The sequence below is a fragment of the Euphorbia lathyris genome, chromosome 3, assembly GCF_963576675.1.
Source record: "Euphorbia lathyris chromosome 3, ddEupLath1.1, whole genome shotgun sequence".
Classification (NCBI taxonomy): domain Eukaryota; kingdom Viridiplantae; phylum Streptophyta; class Magnoliopsida; order Malpighiales; family Euphorbiaceae; genus Euphorbia; species Euphorbia lathyris.
Window position 1 is genome coordinate 68,680,991 of NC_088912.1, and position 21,830 is coordinate 68,702,820.

Below are 21,830 nucleotides of genomic sequence, written 5' to 3' on the forward strand. Positions count from 1 at the left end.
CAAATAACTCTTATTCAGTCAAATAGATATGACGGCAAACGAATGAGATGACACATATATTAGTACAGTCTTCTCATTTTTAGTTTATTATCGATTTCTATTTCTGATTAATTGTTAAAATTATGGTAATTTGACTCATTAATTTATTACTTTTTTGATTAAAAAAATAATTTAATTAAGTAATTAAGAATAATAATAATAATAAAAAAAAGTGGCAATGCAATGAATGAAGAGAGAAGCATTGAAACAAGAAACGAGGGAGGGAGACTTTGCAGAGTGAGTGTGCAGATGCCTGTGAACTCTCTCTGTTTTTTCGGAGAAATATTACAATGCATTTAATTCTTTTCCCTTTCAGTACTCCTATCTTTTCAATTTTCAAAATTTGAACTCTATCTATATATATATATATATATATATATATATATATATATATATATTAGTTATTTATTAAGTGCCCATCTGTTCTATGCTTCAGAACTGTTTTTATTTTGGCATAGCTCATTCCCAGCCCCTTAAACTTGTAGGGTTCGTTTGGTTCGCGGAATAGTGGGGGAATAGCTATTCCCACATTTGGTTGATTTTTTTTATGGAATAGCTATTCCATGAAATCCCTATTCCTTGATTTCATGGAATAGCTATTCTTCAATTTAGGTTAGGAATAGCCTATTCCTAATATTATATTTTTGTAATTTATAAAATTATCCTCCATTAAATCCTCAATCTTCTCTCTAATCAATTTCCCAAATCTTATAAATTTTGGTCAATCCATAATTTATATCATATAAAACGTGAAAAATGGAAAAATGCCGAAAACGTTAAAAAATGTAAAAATACGAAAAATATGAAACACGAAAAATGTGAAAATGTTACAAACACGAGAATATGCAAAAAATAAAATACGCGAAAAACATGAAAACGTGAACAAATGCGAAAAACACGAAGACGCAAAAAAAAAGCAAACACACGAAAAACACAAAATAGGAATAGCGCGAAAAAGTGACAAAACACGAAATATTAAAAAACGTGAAAAATAAAAACGCGAAAATGCGAAAAAATACGAAAAATGCTAAAACACAAAAACGTGACAATATGTGAAAAACATGAAAATGCGAAAAACGCAACAAAACACGAAAACGTTAAAAACAAAAAAAAATATGAAAAAATACGAAAAACATGGAAAAACGTGAATAACACGAAAAAGTAACAAAATACGAAAAATACAAAAACGCGAAAAAAAAACAAAAAGGGGAAAAAACGAAAAACTAAAACGTGAAAAATCGAAAAAATGCAAAATAAAACACAATAACATGACAAAACGTGAAAAATACGAAAACGTGAACAAACGGAAAAAACAAGAAAACTTGGGAAACACGGAAAAGCATAAAAAAACGTTACAAACGCATTTTTCGTGTTTTTAACACTTTTTCATGTTTTCGTGTTTTTCGATTTTTTCACGTTTTTCATTTTTTTTTCACATTTTCGTGTTTTCCACTTTTTTCATATTTTTGTGTTTTTTACGGTTTGCACATTTTTTTGTGTTTTTTCATATTTTGCGTGTGCGTTTTTTTTTGTGTTAACACGTTTATATGTTTTCGCGTTTTCACCCTTTTCCACTTTTATCTCATTTTTTTCTTTTGTTTTTGTTTTTTACCTCTCTTTTTTCGTGTTTTTACAATTTTTCTGTTTTCATGTTCTTATTGTTTTTTCGTTTTTAATGTATTTTTCGTGTTTTTTTCGTCTTTCGTGTTTCCCATTTTTCTATTTTTTATATATTTTTTAAAATAATATATATTAAATATTTGAACAATTTATAGTAAAAAATTAAAATTTTAAAATAAATAAGAAATTACATTTGAGGATAATATTGTCTTTTTAATAAAAAAATTATCTATTTCATTCTACTTTATTCCATCAACCAAAGATAGGAATAGTAATTCCTAAGAATTTCTATTCCATTCTTTGCTATTCTATTCCTTTGGAATAACCATTCTATTCCATTCCATTCTATTCCGCGAACCAAACGGCACCGTAATATTTTTTCATTTAGCCACCTAAACTTAGAGTGTTCCCATTTAGCCACTTAAACTCAACAAATGAGACACATTTAGCCCTTATAAGCCTACATTGCACTTATATGTCACTTGTTGTCTTTCCAAACATTAGGAGGCGCGTAGGATATTAAATTTCTATTCCTCTAGGATGTATAACGGTAAAATTTCACCACTTAAAGTATCACGGAAACACTCAAATCCGGAAAAATTATTTTATGGATGTCCAAATTATGGGATTAGTTGTTTAATAACTTAATTGGTTATGATGAATTAACAAATGCATTTGACGAATTGCTAATTTTTTAAGTTTTGATTTGAAAAAAGAGGCCAAAAAAGTTACAATATTTGAGTTAAAGTGGCTAAATGGGAAGACCTAAAGTTAAAGTGGTTAAATGAAAAAAAATTATAAGTTTAAGAGACTGGAAAAGGGTTAAGCCTTGAGTTTAAGTGACTAAATGGGATCACTCTAAGTTTAGGTGGCTAAATAAAAAAATGTTACAAGTTTAAGGGAGAGATTAGGGCTTTTATTTTTAAGCCTAAAATCAACTAAGATTTGTTAGATATCAGTAACATTTTTTAAATCAACTAATATTATATATATATATATATATATATATATATATATTAAAGGATGAGGAAAAGACATGTTTTTTTTATCCTTTCAATTTTTTGTGTCTTAACTTTTTTTATTTAATACTTGTATTCAACATTTAATCATTTTTTTTGAAAGGAACATTTAATCATTTATAATTTTATAAATTAAACAATTTAAAATGGTTTGTTGTATTCTAGAAGGTTCTGATATCATATTAACTTTTTAAGAATCGAGATACAAAAGAAGAGAAATGAAGAAAATAGAGATTACAAGTATTTATATACGGTTGCAACTAAACCTAAAGTTGCAACTAAACCTAGCAACTTGACTTTATATAACAGCATCATTCATTTGTGCATATTACTAACCGAATATAGCCGTATATAATTCAACAACGTGTTTGTTTCAACTTTTCGGATGGACATTTAGCGTTTCACTCCAAACCGCAAGAAATATACGTTTGAGTTTATATAACAGCATCGTTTAGCATTTTCTAAGTAAACTGTAGCGTTTTGGAGCTTTTCACGAAAAACGTTTTTTTCTTAGCTTTTCATAAACAACTGTTTTTAGTTATTTGTTATTGATAAAATTATCTTTCTTATTTTCACAAAATATATTTATGTCAGTGAAGTCTTGATAACTACGTCACTAGTTGTAAAAAAATGACCTTTCAAAACCGTAATAATAGACTCAACTGAAATATACCACACATTTTTAAGTGAGTAATTCAATATTGGTTGTAGTAATCGGAGATTTTCCGCAGTGAAATCTTGATAACTAGTTTGAGATTTTCCATCCCCATTCTCGTTTAAAAATGTTTAAAAAAACTTTTTCTCCGTTCTTTGCAGTGAATCACCATTTATATTTTAAAAAAATCAATATATACTAAAACTTCTAAGAAATACAAAAAATCAATAATCATTCTAAAAATAAAATTGTTTTTACGGCATTGGCAGTAAAATATTATGCCTTTAGATTAGGAGGAATAAAGATAGATAGGAAAAATATCACATTTAGTCCCTGACTAATATTTTATTTATCTCATTTAATTTGTTTTGAAAGATAAATTCATTTAATTTAATTTAAAAGTTATAAATTATACTCCCTCCGTTTTATATTATATGTCTTTTTAGAGAGTTGTATAAAAATTAAGGATATTGAAAAAAGACATTGTTGCCCCTTATTTATTGATTCCAATGTTTATTTATTCTATAATAAGTCCATTATTCTAATTAATTTCCGTAAATCCATATTTTATAGCAGAAAAAAGATGACTTAACGTGCACTGATCATATAAAATGACATGTAATATGAAACAAAAAAAGAATCTCTAGAAAGACATGTAATATGAAACGGAGGTAGTAATATTTAAAGTATAAATTTAATTATGATGGAGAATAATTAGGGAGAGATCCATTGGGGATTAACTGGGCGGGACCGGGGATCCCCGTGGGACGGGGATACCATTTCCTTTTCCCGATACGGGAGATAAAAGTATCCCCATCCCTGTCCCATGGGGACTCTTATTAGTGATTTCATATCCTCGTTGGGATGGGTCACCAATGGGATACGTATTTGCATCCCTAATTTTATTGCGGTGGTGATTAAAATCATCGTAAGACTTGGATTTAATAAGTTTAGATTTAACGATGTAGTCCATTTAAACCAAAAGGTTAAACCGATATTTAAGAGCCAAGAATAGTTTTTATTATTATCTTTGATACACTCTTTTATTTGAATGTCTATTGGGCTTGAAGCGTGTACAATACATGTATCCCACAAACGGTTTAAATTTATCAATAAATGAGATCAAAAGCTAAAAGCAAAAATTTGATAGTTAAAGTTCGATAATTATTATCCCAGATAAATGCATCATGCGATTATAATTGAAATATTACAAAACAAAAATTGAAAGAAAAAATATTACACACTTAATTAATAAAAATTGAAAAAATAGGCTTTTCGGACATTAAATAAAAAAAATCATGACAAAAGTAAAGTTATTTCTTTTTCCTTTTTGATGCTGTTTATTCTGACTTTGTTTCTCCTTCCTTTGCGTGAGGGAATCCACTTTGACATTCGATAGGAAAGAATCAAAACAAGGGCGAGCCCTTTGTTTCAGGTCGTTTTTGGATTTCTTTTATAAATAAGTTAATTCTCGTTACATCTTTTTTTTTAACACATTTTCTTTCTCTTTTTTTTTTTTTTTTTTAACCTATTAACACATTTTCAATTCTAATATTTTAATAATATATTGTTCTATTTGTCAAATACTATTGTTAATTAATTTTCTTTTTTTTATTAGCTAACTTATTTGGTAAAACTTAACTTATTATTAATAATAGTTATTTTTATAAAATGACATTAAAGAAATGATAAAGTCTTTATTTGAAGTTAAATGGTAATTATAGAGAAAAATGTCATTGAGATAAAACAATAAGCTAATTGAAAATAGCTTGTAAACCAAACTTTTTCAAAATTAGTTTTTCTATTCAATAAATTATTTGAAATATCTTTTCACCAAACACCTGTAATAGAGGTTTGACTAGTCCAAATCTCTAAAGTTACGTAAATTTCGCTCTATTTAACAGTTTGATCTTTTATAAATGACTTAATAATTTAAATATTTGAAGGATTAAATTTTTAAATAGAATAAAAAGTAAAACGTAAATAATAAATTATTAAAATACAAAAACTAAACCATATATTATCACAAGGGTTTTTGTGAACTAGGATGTTAGTTTCTTTTCACCCTCGTCATGGGCCGATGAGCCCGTCCGCCCGGCCGAGCCCAGGCCCATTTAGCCGGGCCTGGACACATAAAATTAGTATCAGACCCGGTCCGGTCCAAGTCCGATTAAGCCCGCCTAGTAAATGGGCGGGCCTGGGCTATGTAAACACCCGGGAGACCCAGCCCGTCCCGTTATATATATATATATATAATTATATAAATTAAATGAGTCCATAAAAACCCTACATATATAAATTTATAGATAATTAACAAGTAATCAGTATTTACAATTTACAATTAGTTTGCTTAAAAACCCTACAACAGCGCCTCCCTCATTCACAAAACCAAAAGATCGACTCTCTCATCTCATCTCCCCTCCTCAACACCGCCGCCCCTCCACTTTACAACCGACCGCCGCCCCTCCTCAACAACGGATCGCCGCCCCTCAACCGACCGGCATATCGCTCCCCTCCCCTCAACCGCCCCTCAACCGCGTGCGAGAAGTATATGTGAGTTATTGCTTTCTTTCTATTTCGACCTTGATTTTATCTTCTGATTCTTGAAGTTAATTAATTGATGTTTCTTAATTATTTATTTCTTCATTCAATGAGTTGAGTTGTGTTGTGTTGTGTACAATTTGGGAATTTTGAGTTTTCTAAACTCTGTGTTGTTGTGTACGATTTGGGAATATTGAATTTTCTAAACTCTGTTTTGCTCTTATGCAGATGTATGTTTGAACTTTCTTAATTTTAAAATGTTGAATGATATTTTAGATGAAGCCGTGAAATTGTAAATCATACACAGTATGATGAGATTGGAATTTGGAAATTTGATAGTGTGTTCTATTTTGTGCTTGTGGTTAATTTCTAGTTGATCTATAATTAAAATCAGATGCACAGGAAATTTCCATATGTTGATAGTGCTGTTCTATTTGGTGTGTACTAATAAATCCTTTATATTTTGTTGATGATTTTATGGGCTTGAGCGGACGGACTTGGGATTCCTTTTTTAGGGCCGAGCCCGTCCGAACCTGAGCCCGACTATATTAGTGTGGGCTTGGACTGGGCTTATCAGATTTGATCACAAGCCCGACAGGCCGGTCCGAACCCGACCCATGTTAAGGTCCAGTTTCTTTGTTTTACTACTCCTTATGCGGAGGCTAGTTTTCTTCATCACTTTTTCATTGTTTCTCCATTCAAATATAAAGTAGAGTAAGTTTCTTCATATCATATTTAAGTCAAACTAACTAACCATTTAGAAGTGGAGTTTGCTATTCATCGTCCCTTAATCATTTATCACTGTTCCCATTTAGACAATTTTGTCATTCTCATTAAAAAAATATATTAGCTCTCACTATCAATTGCTATTGAGTTTCTGACTATGTTTTTTCTTGGATTTTCCTAACATGAAATTAATGATAGCAATTCCATTAATTTTAGGTATATGAAAAATAAAAATAGTAAATAAAGAAATATGAAGGATTAAAGATATTTATAACCAAAAAGTTACAGTTAAAAAACTTTTTAATCTTATCCAAAAATTAGCAGAAACTAACAAATGGTCCCAGACAATATAAACTACAAAATTTCCTTCTTATTCTTTCCATGTGCAATTCCCACAACACCAATATTAAAGACTAATATCCAACAATTCCCACTTAGCCTTTACATATTGGTGTTTAAACAAATCTCAATAGAGTTATGCATGAATGTAGGTATTTTTTTGTGATTTGGACCTCCACTTAATGTAATCCTTCAAGGAAAAACGAGATTAATGGTGGCTTGCCGCTTTTGAGCCATAATCTCTTTTGTAATGCCGGAAGTATCACACACATAACTTCTATATAAATGTACATTCATAGCAATGGTAGCACTATTATGGCTATGTGCTCATCCTAGACTTCATGGACACTTATAAAAATAGACCACTTCCATTAGGAGCGGCACCGCTCCTTATGTCCATATAGGTGAAGTTCAAATACAACACATGAACCTTCATTAAGAGTCTAATACTCAACCTAATGATCATATACTAGCTAAATTTTTTTTTATAACAGATCGTATATCAATCAGTTATCAACAACGTGTTTTTACCACATTGAACCTTTACATAGTGGTAGTATTATACATATGTTGGGTTTCTGTTGTTGCTGATGTAATCATATAGGTCTTAAACCAATCTCTTTGGATATTTTAGATGCTACGTCCATTGGAAGTCCTTTCGTGAAAGGATCTGCCAAATTATTACAAGACTTAACATATACAATAGTTATAATCTCATCTAATATTAACTGTCGTACATATGAATGTCTTAAGCTAATATGTCTATGCTTTCCATTATATATTTTGTTATAAGCTCTAGACAAAGTAGCTTCACTATCGAAGTTCAAAGAAATAGCTGACATCGGTTGTGGCCACAACTTAATATCTAATAGCATATTTCTCAGTCATTCAGCTTCTTTTCCTGCTGCTGCTAAGGCAAAAAATTCAGCATCCATTGTGGAATGAGTAATACAAGTTTGTTTCTTTGAAGCCCAAGAAATAGCTCATCCACCAAGCATAAAAATCCAACCACTTGTGAACTTACTATCACTGATACTAGTTATCCAACTAGCATCTGAATAACCTTAAAAAACTGCTGGAAATTTATTATAATACAACCTAAGTTTTTTTTGTTCTTTTTAAGTAACCTAAAACCCTACCAATTGCTTTCCAATGTTCACGACCAGGATTACACGTAAATCTTGAAAGTTTGCAAACGACAAATGCAATATCTGGTCTAGTACTATGCGATGCATACATCATACTTCCTATTGCACTTTCATACTCACGCTGAGCAATACCTCTTCATTCCTTTTTTACTAAGTTTACAAGATGAATCATAAGGGGAGTTAACCTCTTTAAACTTTAAGTGCTGGAATTTATTAAACACTTTTTCAATATAATAAGATTTACTCAACGCAAAACCCCCACTATGTTTTATAGCCTTGATATCTAAGATAATATCAACTTCATTTAAATCTTTCATTTTAAAACATGAAGTCAAATATTTCTTAGTCTCATCAATTCCTTTCATATTGGTTCCAAAGATTAACATGTCATCAATATATAAACATATGATGACACCATAATCTTTTGTAAACTTAGAGTAAATACACCTATCGACTGAGTTATAAGTCAAAACATATAATAAAATACCAGAATCAAATTTTTTGTGTCATTGTTTAGCCGCTTGTTTTAATTCATACAAAGATTTAACCAATTTGCAAACTTTATTTTTATTCACAGGTAGCACAAAGCCCTCTAGGTTGTTTCATGTACACTTCTTCTTCTAAATCCTCATTTAGAAAAGCCGTCTTTACATCCATTTGGTGTACATATAGTCCAAAAATAGAGGCTAAAGCCATAAGTATTCTAATGGATGTAATTCTAGACACATGTGTATAAGTGTCAAAATAATCCACCCCATCTTTTTGAGTAAAGCCTTGTGTTACCAATATAGATTTGAAAGAATTCATAGATCCATCTCTATTACACTTAAACCTAAATACCCATTTGCATCCAACAGTTTTGAACCCCGGAGGCAAATCTGTAGTATACCAAATACTGTTTGATATCAATGAATCCATTTCATCATTGATAGCCTCTTTCTAAGAAGCTCTCGAAATGAAAATTTTCAGAATTATAGGTTTGTAAAGAAAAATACAACATGTACCCATCTACAAATCCATGTAACCACATGACATCAACTTATAATTAATCCTTATTCTTATAAATGTGTTGAAGTAACATTTATTTATTTATTACACGGTTTAGTCCCGACATTTAGGTCATGGCTCCACCATTGCTTGTATGTTAGTAAACTATAAACTTCAAGGATCACTATGTTAGTAAAGTGCCAAATTCATAGATCATTATATTCAATTTAAAAATTTAGAGACCATGATAAAAGAAAAAGTAATAGGGTAAATTCCAAAAACAACCCATGTGGTTTGATGTTGTTCAAAAAAAACCCCTGTGGTTTGTTATTACCAAAAAAAAGGACTGTGGTTTGCGCCGTTACCCAAAAAACGGAAAAGGGCTTAACGGTGTTAAAATGCTGACGTGGCACAGGGGTAAGGTTGGAAATTCGATTTTTTTATTTTTTTTTAATTTTTCTTTTTTCGTTTTCTTTTTCTTTTTCTTCTCCCTTCTTCTTCCTTCTCTCCTCCTCCTTCTTCCTTCTCTTCTCCTTCTCCCTTCTTCTCCCTTCTCTCCTCCTCCTTCTTCCTTCTCTTCTCCTTCTTCTTCTTCTTCTTCTTCTCTTCTTCTTCTTTTTTTTTTTAAATTTCTGAAATTTTGTTTTTTTTAATTTTTCTTTTTCTTCTTCTTCTCCTCCTCCTCCTCCTCCTCCTCCTCCTTCTTCTTCTCCTCTTTCTCTCCTTCTTCTTCTTCTTCTTCTTCTTCTTCTTCTTCTTCCTTCTTCTCCCCTCCTCCATTCTTCTTCTTCTTCATCCCTCTTCTTCTTCCTTTATTTTTTTCTTTTTTTTTAAGTTTCGGAATTTCCAGATTTCTTCGGAAATCTGGAAATTTTCCAGAAATCTGGAAATTCCAGATTTCGGGAAAATTCCAAATTTCTTCGAGTAAGGGATTTTAAAAAAAAGAATAGAAAAAAAGAAGAAGAAGAAGGAGGAAGAAGAAAGAAGAAGAAGGAGGAAGAAGAAAAAGGAAGAAGAAAGAAGAAGAAGGAGGAGAGAAGGAAGAAGAAGGGAAAGGAAAAGAAGAAAAAGAAAAAGAAAAATTTAAAAAAAAATAAATTTCAAAAATTTAAAAAAAGAAGAAGAAGAAGAAGGAGGAGGAGAGAAGGGAGAAGAAGGGAGAAGGGAAAGGAAAAGAAAAAGAAAAAATAAAAAAATAAATAATAAAAAAAGAAAAATAAAAAAAAAAATTTCCAACCTTACCCCTGTGCCACGTCAGCATTTTGGGTAACGGCGCAAACCACAGTCTTTTTTTTTTTGGTAATAACAAACCACAAGGGTTTTTTTTGAACAACATCAAACCACATGGGTTGTTTTTGGAATTTACCCAAAGTAATAACAAGGTTGAGGGGTCATAATTTAATTTACCCCTAATTTATATAAACTAGTGTTTAGTTCAGTTTTGAGTTAAAAGTGAATAATGAGTATCTTTAACTTAACTTGTAGGCCATGATGCAACAACATGTAAACTTGAAGTTATACTTTTGTGGACATATATATTAACTTCTTAAAGTCTTTTGCGTAATTATTGTATTATTAAAATGTCTTTTTATAGTTTATTTTATTTTTCAGTTCGAGGATCGTTGGATACTTTTTAAGTGAATCCCCTTCCAATTAAAACTTTCTACGTATGGTGCGACTCGAAATCGATTTATAGCTTAAACGACTTAAAACTCTTAACCACTCAAACAACTTTAATTGATATATTATTAAAATGTTTAAATATGATTAGTTTGGATTATATAAGAAAACGTGCTATGATTATAATTTGAGGGCAATTAAAGGCAAAATGAAGCTCGTAATTCTTGGACAATTAAGATGCTAAATTTAAAGGAACTGATAATACTTGTAATTGAATAGAATGACAACTGAAACTCTTATAGAGCTTTACAAAACAGAAAATAACGAGATAAAGGGAAGCTATTATCTAAACAGCTCTAAACAAATCAGCTCCTAAAAGCAAGCTTATTTAACAAATTAAATAACAGCTATTTCCTATTATATAGCTACTACGTTGAAGACTAAGTCTAAGTCCAACAAATTTCTCCCCTTAAACTGAAACATGCTTGAACAACATCAGTTTATTTCCTCAAGCCGTCTAACACCAAGCAAGCTTCTGAGTTTCACAAATTGATCCAACTTAATGGGTTTAGTCATGATGTCTGCCACTTGATCTTCAGTACCACAAAAGACTAATTTCACAATTCCATCAATTGACAGATTGCGCAAATAATGAAATCTGACATCAATGTGTTTTGTCCTTCGATGCATAACTGGATTCTTTGATAGCTTTATTGTTGAACTGTTATCACACATAATATCAATGCACTCACATTCCTTGAGTCCCAATTCTTTCAAAATTCCATTCAACCAGACTCCATGACACGCACAAGAAGTAGCCGCCACATACTCAGCCTCTGTAGATGATAGAGTAACAATTCCCTGCTTCCTTGAACTCCAGCATATTGCAGCTCCGCTTAAGAGGAAAACATAGCCTGGAGTGCTTTTTCTATCGTCTACATCTCGCGCATAATCACTGTCTGTATATGCCAGCAGATTTTTGTCTTTCTCCTCTCCTGCATAATAACTATCTGTGTATCCCAGCAGAGTCATATTTGAGCTTCTTTTGTAAAATACTCCAAAGTCTAGTGTGCCTTTCAAATATCTTAGTACCCTCTTAGCAATCATCATATGTTCTTCTTTAGGATCAGCCATATAACGAGAGATTAAGCATACCACAAACATTAAGTCAGGACGAGTTACCGTTAAGTACATTAAGCATCCAACTAGCTGCTTATATAGTGTCGCATCAACATTTTTGCTGCCTATTTTTTATAAGACAGTGCCAGGAACGATGGGATTCTTTACAGTATTGCAATTCCACATATTGAACCTTTCAAGGACTTCTTTTGCATACTTCTTTTGGCATAAGTGAATGCCTTCTTTGTTTTGATGGACTTCAACTCCAAGGAAGAACTTCATCTTTCCCAAGTCTGTCATGTCGAACTCCTTCTGCATTGAAGACTTGAATTCTGTGCACATGTGATCATCATTTCCTGTATAAATCAGATCATCAACATAAAGACTTATTAGCAACAATTTATCTCCATTCCTTTTCAGGAACAAGGTGTGATCATAGTTGCTTTTCTCAAAGCCTTCCCTTTTGAAATAACTCTCGATTTTGCTGAACCAGGCCCTTGGAGCTTGTTTTAAGCCGTAGAGAGCTTTCTTAAGCCGATACACTTTGTCTTCTTCTCCCTTTTTGATAAAACCTTTCGGTTGTTCAACATAAACCTCCTCCTTTAATTCACTATACAGGAAGGCACTCTTAACGTCAAGTTGATAGATGCACCAACCTCGTTGAGCTGCAAAAGCCAATAAGATTCTAATTGTATCCCATCGAGCTACAGGTGCAAACACTTCATTGTAATCCACTCCGACCTTTGGAGAGTATCCTTTGGCGACGAGTCGACCTTTATATTTATCCACCTTGCCTTCTTCATTTACTTTCGTTTTAAAAACCAATTTGACGCCAATTTTCTTCGCTTTATATGGCAATGACACAAGCTCCCAGGTCTGATTTCTTTCAATGGCTTGAATTTCAAGTTTCATGGCCTCCTGCCATTTTTCTTCCTTCACTGCTTCCTCAAAGGTTATTGGATCATCGTGAGAGACTTGAAAGGCTAAGCTTTCTTCAGATTCTCCTTCTTCAGACAATTGTTCACCAGATTCATAGTCACGCATCCAAACAGGCTCTCTTCTTCTCCTTGCCTGCTGTGTAATTTCTGGTGAGGACTCCTCGGTTTCTAGGACTTCTTCTGAGTTGTTTTCTGCTCCTCCATCAGACTCTTCTTCACTCTCTTCTGACTCCTCTGTAGTCCTCTCATCGTCATCTCCCCAAGCTAAAACATTCTGATCAGCTTCTGCTGGACTCAGGTTCCAATTCCATTTTTCACCTTCTTCAAACAAAACATCTCTGCTTATAATTATTTTCTTTGTTATCGGATCGTACATGCGATAGGCCTTGGATTCGTCACTAACTCCAAGGAAAATGCATTTGTGACTTCGATCATCAAGCTTAATTCTCTTCTGTTGAGGAATGTGTACATGTGCAATCGAACCGAACACTCTGAAATATTCTACATTTGGTTTTAGGCCTGTCCATCTCTCCTCAGGTACCATACTCTTGACTGCTTTTGTGTAACTACGGTTTAAAACATGAGCTGTCCATCTAGCTGCCTCCGGCCAGAATGATTTTGGCATCCCCTTCTCAGACAATAAACAACGTACCATGTTCATAATTGTCCGATTTCTTCTTTCGGCGACTCCGTTTTGCTGTGGAGTATAAGCTGCTGTTAGTTGACGCCTTATGCCATTGTCCTTGCAAAATTTGTTGAATTCATTTGAAGTGAATTCTCCTCCCCTGTCGGTTCTTAATCCGCAAATGGCCGTCTTTGCTTCCTTTTCAATAAAACTTTTGAAGACTTTGAATGTTTCAAATGTTTCAGCTTTATCTGCAAGAAAGTAGATCCATGTTTTCTGAGAGAAATCATCTACAAGAACCAACAAGTACCTTTTACCACTATGGGAGACTGGGGTGATTGGTCCACAGAGGTCTCCATGAATTAATTGCAATTTTTCTGATGCCCTCCATTTGCTTTTCTTTGGAAATTTGTGTCGCTGCTGCTTTCCCACGTTGCATACTTGGCAAAATTTTTCTGCTTCTTTCAATTTTGGGAGCCCTTTCACCATTTGTTTCTGCTGCATAATCTGAATGGACTTGTGGTTTAAGTGTCCATATCTCTTGTGCCAAAGAGTCTCAAAGTTTTCTCCCTCCATCTTCAAACAATTGTCAGATAGTGGCTTCATCATTGCATAGATTAAGAACATACGATTTACGGTCATTGGCGTGTTTATTATCAAACCCCTTTGCGGATGATAAACTTTGCAGGTACCTTCTTTAATTAGAATCACTAATTTCTTCTCCTGTAGCTGGCCTATGCTTAGCAAGTTGTTGGTGAGATTTGGAACATAATACACATTTGACACAGTTTGTGTGATATCTTCCACTTCAAATCTGACACTTCCTTTTCCTTCAACTGCCATTTTCATGCCATTTCCCAATCTGACAGAGTGTTTGAAACTTTCATCGAGCTCAACAAACCAGGTTTTGTCTCCTGTCATTTGATTTGAACATCCGGAATCGAGAAACCAAATGCCCTTTCCTGCAGCCTTGCTGATTTCTGTATGCGCCATCAAGAGTAATTCTTCCTCCTCGTCAAATTCAGCATAGTTGACGACTCCTCTTTCTGCACTAGTGCATTCAAATTGATAATGTCCCTGCTTTCCACATCGAAAGCAACTAATGGCAGCCCTATTGACAAAGGGCCTAGCTCTTCCTCGTCCTCTAGATGGACTTCTTCCTCTCTGAAATGTACCTCGACCTCTTCCTTGTGTTCTTCTTGGCTCATTCTCTACCTGCAGAACTTGCTCTTCAATCCTCTTATCAATCACTTTTTGTTCATGTACAAGCAATGATGCTTGTAATTCGTCTACTGTGAGGCTGTCAATATCCTTGGACTCCTCAATTGAACATACTACGAAGTTGAACTTGTCTGTAAGACTTCGAAGTATTTTCTCAACGATTTTTACATCACTCATATCTTCCCCACAATTCCTCATATCATTAGCAGTAGACATGACTCTTGCAAAATATTCAGATACGCCTTCTCCCGTCTTCATCTCAAGTGTTTCAAAAGTTCTACGAAGTCGTTGAAGTTGAGCCCTCTTCACTCTAGCACTTCCTTGGTACTTGACTTTCATTGAGTCCCACAATTGTTTGGCCGTCTCCTTCTTGGTGATAGTTTTCAGAATACTCTTATCAATGGATTGAAAGAGGTAATTCTTTGCTTTGAGATCCTTGAGTCTCGCTTCATCGATTGACTCCTGTTGCGCTGTGTTTATGACTTCGTTCCCCTTTGGTTCTTCGAAACCAGATTGAATCACACACCAATATTCTTTCGAACGCAAGAGATTCTCCATAATCAAGCTCCAGTGATCGTAGTCTCCGTCGAATTTTGGAACACAGGGTGTTGTGAAGCTTCCTGAGTCTGCTGCCATTTTTGTGTTTTTCCTCTCAAACACTCTCACAAGTTTATCTCCCCTGCTCTCAGTGTTTTTCTATTATGGCTCTGATACCAGATAAAGGAACTGATAATACTTGTAATTGAATAGAATGACAACTGAAACTCTTATAGAGCTTTACAAAACAGAAAACAACGAGATAAAGGGAAGCTATTATCTAAACAGCTCTAAACAAATCAGCTCCTAAAAGCAAGCTTATTTAACAAATTAAATAACAGCTATTTCCTATTATATATAGCTACTACTTTGAAGACTAAGTCTAAGTCCAACAAAATTTGTTCATACTTTCCGACAAGGAAATTGTACAGCTATTTGGATATCGAATTTCACAAGCTGGGTTATCATAAGTGTAGTCTACCTGGGTTCAAGAAATGTTGTTTAAAGATGGAAGTGGTGATTGAGCTAGGAGATTGGTCTCTACCTAATTTAGTTATGTTTCTGGGCTTTTTCTCTGTTTTGTTTTTGGGCTTTTTCCGTTCTACCAACAAAAAAAAGAAAAAAAGAGAGCTGTCAATGATTTAAGTAAATATTTAATCCAAACTAATTGCAAATTTCTGAATAGGATTATCATTAAATAGTTAAGAGTAGGTGAGTCATAATTAGTTAGTATCTCCACAAAGAAAGATGGGAATTGGAACACTCAACTCAAAGGAGGGAAGACAATATGATTACATATAGGACTAAAATTCTAACCAAAATAAAAGACTACAATCTCTATTTATTACGTTAATTTTGCTAACAACCCACTTAATCTCAACCCCTTTTTTTCTTATATATATTCATCATTCTAATTTTAATGAAGAAAGAAACTAGTGGTTGAATAATGTGGCTGAGGAATGATGGGGCGCAGCACAGTGATATTAAGGTTGTGGACCTCTTTGTGCAGGGTAGGAAGCTCTGGGATAGAGGTAAGATTGAGGCTCTGTTAACTGTAGAGGATGCCCGCATTGTTTGTAGAATGCTCTTGCCTAGCACAAATGTTGAGGATGGGTATATGTGGAGTTTCACCAAAGATGGGATGTATTCGAGCAAATCTGGATACAGAGTGCTTTGTGACGGGTATAACAGGGATATCCCTGATGCGGGATGGAGCAGGTTATGGAAATTGAATATCCCTCCCAAAATCAAAATGTTTGTATGGAAGCTGGCCTCGGGCTGTGTGGCTACAAGGCAAAGATTGGCAGGGAGGGGAATGTCAATTCCGACCCATTGTCCGTTCTGTCACACTGACATTGAGCACGACTACCATCTCTTTATCAGGTGTATCTATGTCCAGGAATGTTGGAACCTATCCGGGATCAATACGGATGTATTCCAACTTGATTACCTAACGAGTTCTATTTTGCAGGTGATGGTGTCTCTCAACGAAGTGGACCTAACCAAGCTGGCGATGACTCTTTGGGTGATTTGGAACCAAAGAAACCAACTTGTCTGGGACAGCAAACTTCAACTACCTGAAGTGGCGATCTCCTTAGCATCCAACTACCTTGCTGCCTGGCGCCTTGAAAAAACTAAAGCTCCAGCTCCCCCCTCTCTACTGCGCGGTCCTATTATAGAAAATGGTGTGCGGTTGGCTGCTGTCCGTAATGAACAGATACGGCCTGCACTTGTGCCTCCGGTGACGGCTCCGCCTCTGCCAATTGCTAACACCGCTGCTGTTTCCTCACTGTCGGGGCCGGCTGCTGGTGCGGTTCAAACACGTGAAAGGCGGTGGATTCGGCCCCCGTCCGGAACCATAAAATGTAATTGTGATGCGTCTTCTTTTAGAAATGAGGCCCGTAGCGGGATAGGAGCCTTGCTCCATTCCTCCGACGGATCCTTTATGGCTTGTCGAACCGTCTGTTCCCGTTCATCGACGATATCAGGGAGGCTGAAGCGCTAGCCCTCCGCGAAGCACTGTTTTGGTGCGCTGAATTGTATATATGTTTGCTTTGAAAGTGACTCTTTGCTTGTGGTTAATAGCATCAATTCTGATGCGTTAGATTTTTCTGTTTTTGGTTCAATTATTCAGGACTGTAAACTTATCTTAAGTAGTCGACACGACTTTACAGTGTCTTTTTCCCCGCGTCTAGCAAACATGGAGGCCCATGTCGTTGCACAGCATGCCTTGTCCAATGCTAGTGATTTTGTGTCCTTTTCTGCTCTGGTTTGGCTGCAGGAAATTATCGCGTCCGATTTGATCAATGAATGAATTCCTACTTTGTTTCAAAAAAAAAAAAAAAAAACTAGTGAAGACGGAAAATTGGGTGAGAAATTGAGCTGGCGACTTTGTTGGGCCTTTGTATGGTTACCCAATCATAACTAATATGTTAATATCATTCAAAATTCAATCTTAATGTAACTGATGATTTGGCTCTTAATCTGAAGAGTTTCCAAACGGACCCAGTTTCCCAAACGAAACTATGTATTATCAGACGTATAATGTCCAATAAGCCTTTGAACCTTTGTGTGATGTCCCAAGCCCTATAGTACGCGTGGAAACTGAACATGAGCTTCCATATCAAAGACGTGTAAGGCAATAGAGGTTCCTATGTGAGTTCTCGTCCAAAAGAGACAAAGATAAGAGTTTTCGCTAGGGATTGTGGCACTACGAATGCCAAGCTCGTATATCGACGACTGGAATTCATATGCTAGAGAAAGGATAAGTGTCGATGTAAACCGTCCATTGATCAAAGGATCTAAGGTTGGAGGTGGTAAAAGGTAAAATCATATGTGTACCTTTCAAATATGAGAAAAGAAACTATTAACTTTGTTACTAGTGGGGTCAGATTGGCCATGTCAAGGATGACTATGAAGCCCTACTGAAAGATATTGACCTAAATGAGTGGCCATATGACACTATGCTGAGGGCTTCTCCTTTCAAACTACTATTAGTGACCGTATGGAGTAAAACTGGGGCTAAGGGATCGTGGAGCTACTAGACAGGTGACATAAGGAAGCAATTGTTCACTGACACGAAGGTGAGAGGTGAACTTTCCGATAAGGAGGACAACATGTCACTACAATTGTATGATGAGCATAATGACAAAGATGAAATGGTGGAGGAGAACAATCCAAAAAAATAAAGCCCATGAGGTTCATTCACTGCCAGAAAATGACAACGTCATCATGGATCCAAATTTGAGACAACTAGGTCAGATGGTAGGAGTGTTGATGTATGTCCTAGTCCCAAGATATTGAAATCTTAATAGTACACTTAATCGTAAAGGAACAATCTACATTGTTGATTCATTTATGCAAATCAACCTTATAGAGTATCCAAGATTAGTTATGTACTCATGTTTGACGGGTTGAGGACCCGAGCAAGTGAAACTGTTAGACAATAAAAATACTATTCTGAAACATCCTTAGTCTGCTCTCGTCGTGGGAACGATGATGAACCAAAGATAATATGTGCGTTGGCTGTTGATGGTATTTCACCAGTCATGGACATTATATGTCAGTCAAGGCATACATGAAATAGTAAGCATTGGATTTATCCGCTATGAGAACATATCATGGTTACAGTGTCATAGATGATTCTCATGTAATACTCACAGATGAGTCCTTGGATCCAAAGTCGCTATGGGCCTAGATGAGACACAATATGTTTAGACCATTTTTAAATAGGCAAGTGACTAGGTGTCAAGTGTAGGATTTCTACTCTCCTATGGGAGAGGAGATATCACATGCCACTTGATTAGTGAAGTTGAGAAGTGTGTGGCAATACCGAATAAGGCAATTAGAGTTATTGCTCATTCGATCTTATCGATTCACATAGAGATTAAGAAAGGCCCATGCACTAGATGAGAGTGACAATGCCATGCCTCATGAAGGACTTGATATCAATTAGCAGGGATCACCTTGAGTAGGGATGTCAATGGGTACTGAACCCGCGGGTACCCGACACTACCCGACCCAAATATGACTACACGTACCTTGTATAAAAAATAGTATGGGACGGGTATGAGATCAAAACCATTATCCATTAGGATAATAGGACGGATATGGAAATACCCACCAGTGTACCCGGTACCTGTCACAACTCTTGTATATATTAAAAAAATATTATTGTTTTTTTGAGGTAAAATTTGATATTTGAACCCCAACCTTTTGTTCTTCAACCATTTAGTGATACAATTAAGCTACTTTATTCTTATTAATGAAGTTTCAATTTGTTCAATTTTTAGATGGATGATTTATTAAATTTATATTTTGTTAAATTTGTAATATTTTTTTATTGATTTTTAAAGGGTAAGGGTACCTGCCATGTTATCATTCTGATGCCTTTTAACCATTAAATTCAAAGTTGAGTGATTTTATTGCGACAAATTGAGTTTGTGTGACTATTTTGAGACAAGTATGTAAGTTCAATGACCAATCGTGCATTTAATCCAAGGGTTAAGAGTAATGGTTACACCTTAACATTGTTTGGTGGTTGGACTTAATGTGTATACTAGGCATATCCTGGCCAGGATGAAAGATCCAACCTTGATGTTAAGACATGATAATATGTATTTATCGACTACGACCAAGATGAATTTCATGATCCAGTGCACAATAAATTAATCAAAAGTCGTGATGCGATCTTTATTGAAGATCGAACTATTGAAGACATTGTGAAGTCTAGAAAATATGTTTCCACACTAGCTCGACCGACCTACAACTAGTTCCACTAACAATGGTGCCAAGAAAGGTTGGAGAAGAGATTCAGAATGATCAAATCTAAAAATAGTTGATTAAGATGTTCCCATTGAGAACGAACCAGACAATGTTGATGAAGAAGTCCACAATCAACTACCAATTTCAGAAGGTTTTCCAATTCGAACAAGATCTGGCAGAGTTGTTTAAAGTTCTACTGGATATTGTCCAAATGAATATGCCATAGTGACCGAAGGGGGAGAACTAGAAAAGTTTGAAGAAGTTATGGGTGACGAACATAAGAAAAAGTGGATCGATGTCATGCAAGATGAGATAAAATCGTTGCATGGGAATTAAACCTTTGAGCTAGTGAACTTGCGTTAAGGCAAGAAAGCTTTGAAGAACGAGTTGGTCTTCAAGATCAAGAATGAAGAAAATAATTTGCAACCAAGATTCAAAGTCAAATTGATTGTGGACGGATATAGTCAAAGAAAAGGTATCAATTTTAATGAGATTTTCTCACACAGGCTGAAGATGACATCCATTTGTACTATGCTTAGGTTAGCATCAAAGTCATGACTTAGTGGTTGAACAAATGGATGCATGTAAATAGTGTGTTCCTTCATGGTGGTTTCGAGAAATATACATGGAGCAACCAGAGGATTTCGAGAAGAAAGGAAAAAACGATTACGTTTGCAAGCTAAAGAAGAATCTTTATGGCTTGAAGCAGACTCCAAGGTAGTGGTACAAAAAGGCCGAGTCACTTGTGGGGAGAAAGAATACAAGAAGACTATTTCAGATCATTGTGTTTTGGCTCAAAAATTCTTTAACGATGATTTCATTATTTTATTGCTCTATGTGGTTGACATGTTGATTGTTGACGGAAATATTTTCAGAATAATAGTTTGAAGAAACAATTAAGTAGTAAGTCTTTTGTCATGCCAACAAAGAAGATTTTTAGCATGAGAATAATTCAAGACAGAAGCATTAAAAGAACATGGTGTTTAATATGGACAATGCTAAAATGGTTAGTTGTATTCTTGCTAATTATTTTCAAACTTAGCTTCAACCCTAGTACAAAAGATACATAGAATGAATAAATGAGCAAAGTTCCAAATTTTTTTAGCAGTTTGAAGTTTAATGCATGCCATGATGTGCATATGATCAAATATTGCACATATAATCGATACGTGAGTAGATTCTTTTTAAAAATCTACAAAAGGAACATCGGACATCTGTCAAATGAAAATTCAGGTATTTTCATGGTACTTCTAAAATGTGTTAATGTTTTGGTGATACGAACCTGGTTAGTTGGCTAAGGGGGCATATTGTGATAAATCTTGGCAGTTTCTACCTTTCTTTCTTATTTTGGTATCTGAGGAGCTCGGAATAGGATAATTCAACTTCCTATGAAAAGTTTTGAAACTTTCCATTTTTTCTCTGTGAGATATTCTTGTGGCTGAATTTCTTTTAAAATAGGACAAAAATTTACTGCTATCACTCTGCAGAATGCTTGACCTTGCCAAAATGGGCCTTGATTGAAGAACTTGGAAAAGATAAAGCTGTGAGAAATTAAGTATTGAAGATTCTTTGTGTTCATTTATATGATTATTTCAATTATTTGCTAGGAATATATTAGTTGTTAAAATCCAAATTACTGAAGCATACTAGACTATTTGTATATCAAAAGGAATTCATGAATCCTGTTAATCATTCTATTTTGGGGTTCTCTAATAATAGGAATTCAACATGTTATGCCATATGCAGGTTTTAAAATATCAAATTTAGAGGTCTTACATCTTTCAATGTTAAATATCAAATATCTAATCTTCTGTTTTATGGTTCTGAAATAGGTGGTGATACAAAACACCTGCAAGTCATAATTAGTATGATAGAATTTAGGCCAATTTACACACAATTTCTCGAACTGCACCACCAATTTAACTTGTATTA

The 21,830-nt window shown here is 34.5% G+C and overlaps 1 protein-coding gene across 1 annotated transcript; it reads left to right on the top strand.

The window, feature by feature from the left end:
* Positions 1-5,683: 5,683 nt before the first annotated feature.
* LOC136222895 (uncharacterized) lies at positions 5,684-21,375 on the top strand. Its single transcript, XM_066010583.1, has 2 exons — positions 5,684-5,886; positions 16,144-21,375. The coding sequence occupies exon 2, from the start codon at positions 16,216-16,218 to the stop codon at positions 17,137-17,139; it is 924 nt and encodes a 307-aa protein (XP_065866655.1). The 5' UTR covers positions 5,684-5,886; positions 16,144-16,215; the 3' UTR covers positions 17,140-21,375.
* Positions 21,376-21,830: the final 455 nt, after the last annotated feature.

What these genes read in the sequence shown, in the direction of transcription:
- LOC136222895 (XM_066010583.1), top strand. Translation starts at nt 16,216, where the DNA reads ATGCTCTTGCCTAGCACAAATGTTGAGGATGGGTATATGTGGAGTTTC.